The 7,785-nt window shown below is 36.6% G+C and overlaps 1 protein-coding gene across 2 annotated transcripts in view; it reads right to left on the bottom strand.

Moving 5' to 3' along the window:
• Positions 1-252: 252 nt before the first annotated feature.
• Positions 253-7,785, bottom strand: part of RNF217 (ring finger protein 217) — a 99,634-nt gene continuing 92,101 nt past the window's right edge. For both annotated transcript variants that reach the window (XM_017508803.2, XM_017508802.2), the window contains one exon: positions 253-2,133. In XM_017508803.2, coding sequence (XP_017364292.2) covers positions 1,960-2,133 — 174 coding nt within the window. In that variant the 3' untranslated portion in view covers positions 253-1,959. The remainder of the gene's footprint in view (positions 2,134-7,785) is intronic.

The following is a 7,785-nucleotide window of genomic DNA, read 5'->3' as shown; positions in this document are numbered from 1 at the left end:
AAAAAAAAAAAAAAAGAAAGAAATGTTTCATGGCGGGGGGGGGAAATATAATTTTATCATCCAATGGAAAAGATCAGAAGTATATATAAAGCTTTAAAGTCATGCTTGAAAGAGAAAGAAAAATGAAACCATTTATACTCAAAACAAGTCATAAAATATGACTTAAACAGACATAAACTTCATAGAATCCAAATCTCACCAGAAAGTAGGTTCTCTGCTACAATATAATAACGTAAACTGATTTCATGGTTCTTTTTTTTTTTTTTTTCAGTTTTTTTAAAGGTAATCCCTTTTAAAGCCCTGACCTTTTAGCTATTACTTCAAAGGAGAAGCAGCATTTATACTTTCTCTTAACTGTTTATCTACATTCGTTACAACTGTGGGAGGCTGTTAGTGCAGTCAGTAAATTCCCCAAGGTTGACTTCCTTTTCTTTCTTTACATCAGAGTCCATTTAAGGTTGTGTTAAGAGATTACAGTCATAAATGTACGTATTTTGTGTTACATCTGTTCATTCAGAATTTCCCCAATGCATAATGCTGCAGTGGTGTTCATTCAAAATCCAGTTTTAGAACCAGGCTAACTTGTAATTGCTTTTACAGCTTTCCAAAGAATATAAAGTATATTTATGAATAACTGTTAAGTAGTATAATTTAACAGTACTCTAAGTTCCTATTGGTCTTTGTTTTGTTTAAAACTGAGAAGTAGTTTTGAATAAACTAAAAAGGCAAGAGAAAGCAAGGACAGCTTCATTTTCTAGGTGTTCTTTAATAGAATGAAAAATAAGTGTACTCAGCAACCGATGCAGTGATCTGAAATAACCCTAAAACTAAATGGGTGATTGCGATGAATTTGCCTTCTACAAGGAAAACTTCAGGCCAAATATCTTTAGACATCACTTCTCAGAAAGCCATGTCATCTAAACTATTTCAAAAATTTCTTCCATTTTCTAAAAACGCAACATAATTATTTCAAACAATGCTTTTTCCTTACTATAAACTACCATGCGAATTTTGTATAATAAATCTGTACATTTATTATTATTATGTTCATTTATAGGCTTAGAATGTACTTTTACTTCCAATTGTATTCATAATTATTAAATTTTTAAAAATTTCTGATAACTCAAGTTTCATTTATCTGGTGTTAAGTCTCCAAGAAGGAATTGCAGAATTGGGCTTAAAAGATAATTAGCCCAATTTAGAGATTATTTCCAAAAATAAATTTGGCAAGGAGTAGAAACCACGTATTGCAAAGTATACACACACATATATACACACATATGATTTTCTAAAGTAAGATTTTTTTAAACTCTCAAATTTCAACATATCCCTACAGTATAAACATCAAATCCAAAGCTTTCTGGTTGGATTTACTAAGTCTGAGCTCAAATTGCCTGCTAAGTCTTGATTACTTGCATGATTACCAAAAGAAGGATGAAAAGTGGGATTCATAAAGTCCCTAAGTCCTGATTTTAGCTACGAGCTTTTACATCACCAGATTTACCAAAAAAAAAAAAAAAGAATCAGTTTAATTTAATGTAAATTTTAAGTGATCAGCAATGGCAGCAGGGAAAGAAAAGCAAAAGATTGCAAGTATTCAGAGCCTATATAATTGAGAAGTAATTATAGTACATGTGGCAGGCTAGAAATAATACTTTCATATCACTTTTATGCTGTATTTTTCCTATAAAGTACATCCTCATTTTTCAATGTAATATAAGGACATCAATGTCTTAAGTCAATATTTATATGTGGCCTCTTTTAATTTAGAAGTGTAATGCAAATAAGAATATACATTGTTTATAAAAATGGTCAGTTTAATTATATACTTTTCTAAAATAAAAGAGCAAATACTCTTTTTCTACCTACCTGCATTAAGACAGTTATAATTCGCTTCAATATTGTAAATACTGTTCAGTCATATCCAGATGCACATGTTTTTTCTTTTTCTCCTAAAAGTTATCTCACCTTGCACTTTGGACACTTCTGGGCATTCCTCTGCCCATGCTCAATTTCGCTGGCCCAGTGACGCAACAATTTGTCTCCTTTTTTGTACTCCTTGCAGTTAACACCTTCATGCCAAGGAGAGTGGCACTTAAAACACCAAATGAATTGGCAGGTAGGGCACTGGATCTGTGTAAGAAAAAAATTGCATTAATTACTCGTGGATACCCTGAAAGTGTCTAAAAGAATAAGCAGGTGATGCTTGGGGAAATCAGCTAAAAGTTTACACCTTCCTCTCTTTAAGACCAAAACTACACTAAGATATGAAGACTCTGTTACTAGATGAAAGAATTGCTTTCGCAAGGATGACTTGGCTATTTGTAGGCCATATTGGAGTTAAACATTTGATTCTGGAAACCAAATTAGCTTTAAGAAAATTCTCCAATTTAGCTTTAAGAAAATCTCCCAGATTGAAGTACAATCTCCCAGATTGAATTTGAAGGCTCACAAGGCCCCAGATCCATACACTCAGGCTGCCCTTTAACTCACCTTTCCCTTTAACAAATTACCCAGCCATTTCCATTGTCTCCTTAAGAATGGCTTATTTCATTTTATTTTTAAAAAGCCCTACAAATGCTTCATCAAATAAAAAACACAGTAGCAGTCCCGGTGGCTTAGGCCTGTAATCCCAGCACTTTGCAAAGGAGGCTGAGGCAGGTGGATCATTTGAGGTAAGGAGTTAAAGACCAGCCTGGCCAACATGGTGAAACCCCATCTCTACTAAAAATACAAAAATTAGGTAGGCATATTGGTGCATGCTTGTAATCCCAGCTACTCGGTAGGATGAGACGAGACATGAGAATCACTTGCATCCAGGAGTTGGAGGTTGCAGTGAGCCGAGGTCGTACCACTGCACTCCAGCCTGGGCAACAGAGACTGTCTCAAAACAATGACAACAACAACAAAAACACATTAACAAAAAAACTGCTAGAACAGCATTTGCTATGAAGTACCACCTAAAATAATGGATACTCCTGGTTTGCCACCAATATAAGGGAGGCTAATTATAAAAATCATGCAAAGCATTCTGTTATTATAAATATATCAGTATGGTGGTCCTGCGGACAGTACTTAGCCATCAAAAACAGGCCTTCATCTTTCTATGAGGGGGTATATGACACTGCATATGTAAGCTCAATGAGAATATCTGTCATCCACTTGAGACGGAAGATATTTTATCTGACTTCCCTTATTTGAATGATAGTGGAATATTCCATTCATACACATTATTTCCATTCCAAACTCTCTAAAAGAATATGGGTATAACCTGACTTGCAGAGTCCCATGTGATTACAATGAATTAATAAAATGTCTCATTATGGCCTGATACGGTGGCTCACACCTGTAATCCCAGCACTTTGGGAGGCCGAGTCAGGTGGATCACAAAGTCAGGAGTTCAAGGCTATCCTGGCCAATATGGTGAAACCCCATCTCTACTAAAAAGTAGAGAAGCCCTGTCTCTACTAAAAAAAAAAAAAAAAAAAAAAAAAATTAGCTGGGCACAGTGGCATGCACCTGTAGTCCCAGCTGCTTGGGAGGCTGAGGCAGAAGAATCACTTGAACCTAGTAGGCGGAGGTTGCAGTGAGCTGAGATCGTGCCACTGCATTCCAGCCTGGGCAACAGAGCGAGACTCTGTCTCAAAAGAAGAAAAAAGTTTCATTATGAATGATATTTATAACCAAGCATTCTCTTTGCTCCTCTACATTACGTCACTGCAGCACAAATTAAATTCACTGACTACATTTTAAAAATTAGAATTTCTGTTGATAAACTGTACATAATATTGTCACTTAATTTTTTGGGAAAACACTTTTTTGACAATGGCAGTTCTACTATAGAGATTTATTAGCTTAGTGGCAATGACAATCACAGCTCTTCTGTTAATGGCTCAAAGTACTGTAATTTTCACTCATGTCAAGAATGGATAATGTTCTTCCTGTGCAAATATAAAGTAAAAGTACTTTTGTTATTAACTTTATATAAAAATAGCATTTTGTCATAAGGCTTAAAAGATCCTGATGTTTATTTTATTTATTAAAATTCTGTTCAATGGTAATGTCAATGCTGAATACATTACATGCATTATTTATTTTCATCCTCAAAATAACGCTGGAAGGTAGACATGAACATCCCGGTTAATAGATGATAAAAATGAGGCTCAGAGAGAATAAATAACTTGCCGAAGGTAACATGGCACATAGGTGTTAAGAAGGAATTTAAACATCAGTTTGGCTCCAGCGTTAGCATATTTTTCACTATACTTCTTCTACTAAACGGCATTTGTTCTTTGACAATTGACAGCTTAGAATGTAGCAGTCAAAGATGGTCATATCATTTAACTGTTCAGTAAGTCAGAATTCCACATGATTACCAAGATAAGGTGAACTTTGAAAATCCTTTTCAAGATCTACTCTTTACAAATTGGGGAACTACTTGGTTTAACTAAAAAAATGAAAGAAGAAAAAAGGATGTTACTATTTAGTTATTTAAAATGTTTTTTCCTTGTTTGATCATTACAATTAAAATAAATCATTTTTAAATGAAAACAAGTTGAAGAAGATGAGATTCAGCTAAGAAAACATCCTAAAATGTTTACTTCCATTTGTCATTGAGTGAGGAAGACTAGATGTAAATATAGCATGGGGTCTTGCTTCTAATATAACGAATGAAATGAGGAAAGTAGGAAAAACATTGCTTTTCCTTACGCATCTACCATTAAGCCAGAGGACCTGAACAATTAATTCAATTATCTTCTATTGGACATTATTCATAATTCTGACTCACTAGACTCTGGCAACATTAAATAAGCTTTTTGAAAAGATCTCTCTGGTTTTTAATCAGTATTAGATTATATGTATGAAATGAATATTAGAATAAATGTAAAGATGCTTTGAAACTGGGATCTGCTCTATAAATGTAAGACATTTAATGGTTCAAAGATCTCTGTGACTAAGTGCTGAAGTATCACATTTGTGAATCTCTAATGAAGACAATTATAGCAATGCATGATTCTGCTAAGGCACCAGAATAATAAGGAATCTGACACTTTGTGTCCAAACCAGGGACTCTGGCTTATAACAAACAACCAAGTCCTATTGCAGATCCTATTGCAAATCCTCACCAACAGCACAGACTTAGTGGCAAACTGTGACCAGAGTTATGGGACAGGCTCTCAAGTGAGTATGAGTAAGTTAAATTCGTACTGGATTGCTTACTATCTCTCACTGAAAAAATCAAAATCACTATTTACATTGAATTAAAATCATAAAAAGACTAACAGCCAACCCCAACAACTTTGGTATTAAAAGACTACATCTGAAATTGTTCCAGATTTTTGGTTTAAAGATGCCTCATTCATTTTGGACTTAATCATTTTCAAAATTGGCCTTACACAAACACATATAGACATCAATACTGCATCTTCCTCCACTCTTTTATTTACAGTTATTCTTCCATGTGAAATGTCATCTCATAACGACAGACCCACCACATGGAGTGCCTGACTTCTGAGTAATTACAGTCACACAGAAATCATTATGTTCTGTTCTTGTGGCTCAAAGTGTGGTCGCAGGGCCAGAAACATCAGCATCACCTGAGAGCTTGTTGGAAACACAGAATTCATGAATCCTTAGACCTCAGAACCAAAAGGGCACATTTTCACAAGGTCTACAGGTGATTCGTATGCATCCTAAAGTTTAAGAAGCGCTGCTCCATACCATATGACTCCATCACCCTGGCCACAATTTGTTGGACCAGGAATAAAGTACCTAAGCCAAAAACACACATCCACTAGTTGGCAAGCTGCCTAAGCAGTGGCATGAGCTTTGTGCAGCAGGGCTGCTTGCTCATTGTTGAATGGATAGCCAAGATAGCTTCTTCTCTCTTGAGGAGTGTCATGAAGATACAAAGGATGCTTTCATGGAGGTAAAGACAGAGAAGAGCTGAGTGACTCCAGTGCAGACCACTGGTGAAGGAAACAGACATTGACTTCCGGTGACATGACAGAAAGGCTCTCACATTACCAGAGCTTGTATCTGATTCTCTGTGAGGCCTGCCAGAGCAGCTGCAGAGAGTGTTTTCCTGCCCTTCCTACTCCCCATAGAGCCTTCCAGTAAACCTCACTAATTGAGGTAGCCCAAGAAATAGCACATTTCTGCTTCTGGTACCTGGAAGAGTCCAGTGAACTAAATCTATTACAATCTTATGTTCAGCAAATGCTCCTTTCTTCATGATGTCTTCCCTATTCCTTGAAACCAGATTCATCACCTTTCTTATGGAAGTTCCATCAAGCATGTAGATGTCTAATCTCTCCAGCAGCCCACAAGTGCACTCCTCAGTGAACTGTGTTTGTCAAAGGCTTTGTCTCATGTAAAATGAATGATTTTGCACACAGTTTAGGTACCATGTATTACTTAACATTAAATGAACTCAAAGAAAAACCAACATATCTAATTTATGACTTGTGGCTGAGATGATATTGCAAATTCCTATATTATCAGATGTTTACTAAATACATTATCCTAATGACCTTTCACTGAGCACTATGGTCAGTACACAAACTCTTCTAAAAGAGGCAAGCAGGGCTGCAAGTGCTTCAAGAATGAAGTTATCAGAGCTCAGAATCTTGATGAACTTTCTCCAGAATCCACAAAAGATAAAAGAACTTTATATTTTTCTTTTAAATACCCTTAGTTTTTCCAGAAGTCTGTGCCACACTGAGATGAAAGTACACAGCTCGCCTGCCCTATGAAAATGGCATTTTCTCCTGATAATTCATCAAGTCGAGTAAGGAAACAATCCACAAAATAAAAACAGTATCTAAAACCAAAGAAAACCCCAGATCATCATTTTCCTGCCTAAATTCTAGATACCCTTATACACATCATTTAAAATAAATCACAAAATCATTACTCATCAAATTCAAAATACTAAACTACATCCGTGTGTAAGGTAGCACTGCTTATATAAGGGCTAATTCAGTTTTCCAAAAAGGATTGGCTTTACCAGAACTTCAGATTCAGATTCTCAATAATGAAGCACATTTATCAATTCATTTTCCCATTTGACAAATATTTATTGGGTACCTTCAAGTAGCAGTGACTGTTTATATTGATTGTAAGCAGAAAAGAATGAAAATATTTGCCCTTAAGGAACTTACTGGGGTCTGACAGATACAAAACAAAAGAGCTATAAAGGCACATAGTAACTGCTACAATAGACACTGCGACAAGAGGGGGCCATGGAAAGAGGCTTCAGTGAAGGCTGAAACATAAGCGTTCAGAGAGAATGTGGCCTTCAACAATGAGTAGAATGTTACTTGGGAAAAGTGATGAGGTAACACTTTGGGTAAAGGGTCCACCCTGAGCCACCACACAGAGGCCCAAGAGCACATGGTGTGTTGGGGAAACAGCAAGTGTTCTAATGTAGCCTGAACAGAGATGTCATGGAGCCAATAAGTTCCTACAATCCTGGCATGTCCCCGCAAATATACTGAGGTCCAGAAACTCTGCATAGGAAACATAAAAATCATGGCTGTCAGACTCTAGTATGTCCTAAAGAAACTAACCAAGGCCGGGCACGGTGGCCCACGCCTGTAATCCCAGCACTTTGGGAGGCCGAGGCGGGAGGATCACGAGGTCAGGAGATCGAGACCATCCTGGCCAACATGGTGAAAACTCGTCTCTACTAAAAATACCAAAATTAGCTGGGCATGGTGGCGGGCCCCTATAGTCCCAGCTACTTGGGAGGCTGAGGCAGGAGAACTGCTTGAACCCAGGAGG

Source organism: Cebus imitator, unplaced genomic scaffold (genome assembly GCF_001604975.1).
Source record: "Cebus imitator isolate Cc_AM_T3 unplaced genomic scaffold, Cebus_imitator-1.0 Scaffold400, whole genome shotgun sequence".
In the NCBI taxonomy this organism is placed as follows: domain Eukaryota; kingdom Metazoa; phylum Chordata; class Mammalia; order Primates; family Cebidae; genus Cebus; species Cebus imitator.
The sequence above is the reverse complement of the archived record's forward strand: the minus strand, read 5'-3'. Positions and strand labels throughout refer to the sequence as shown.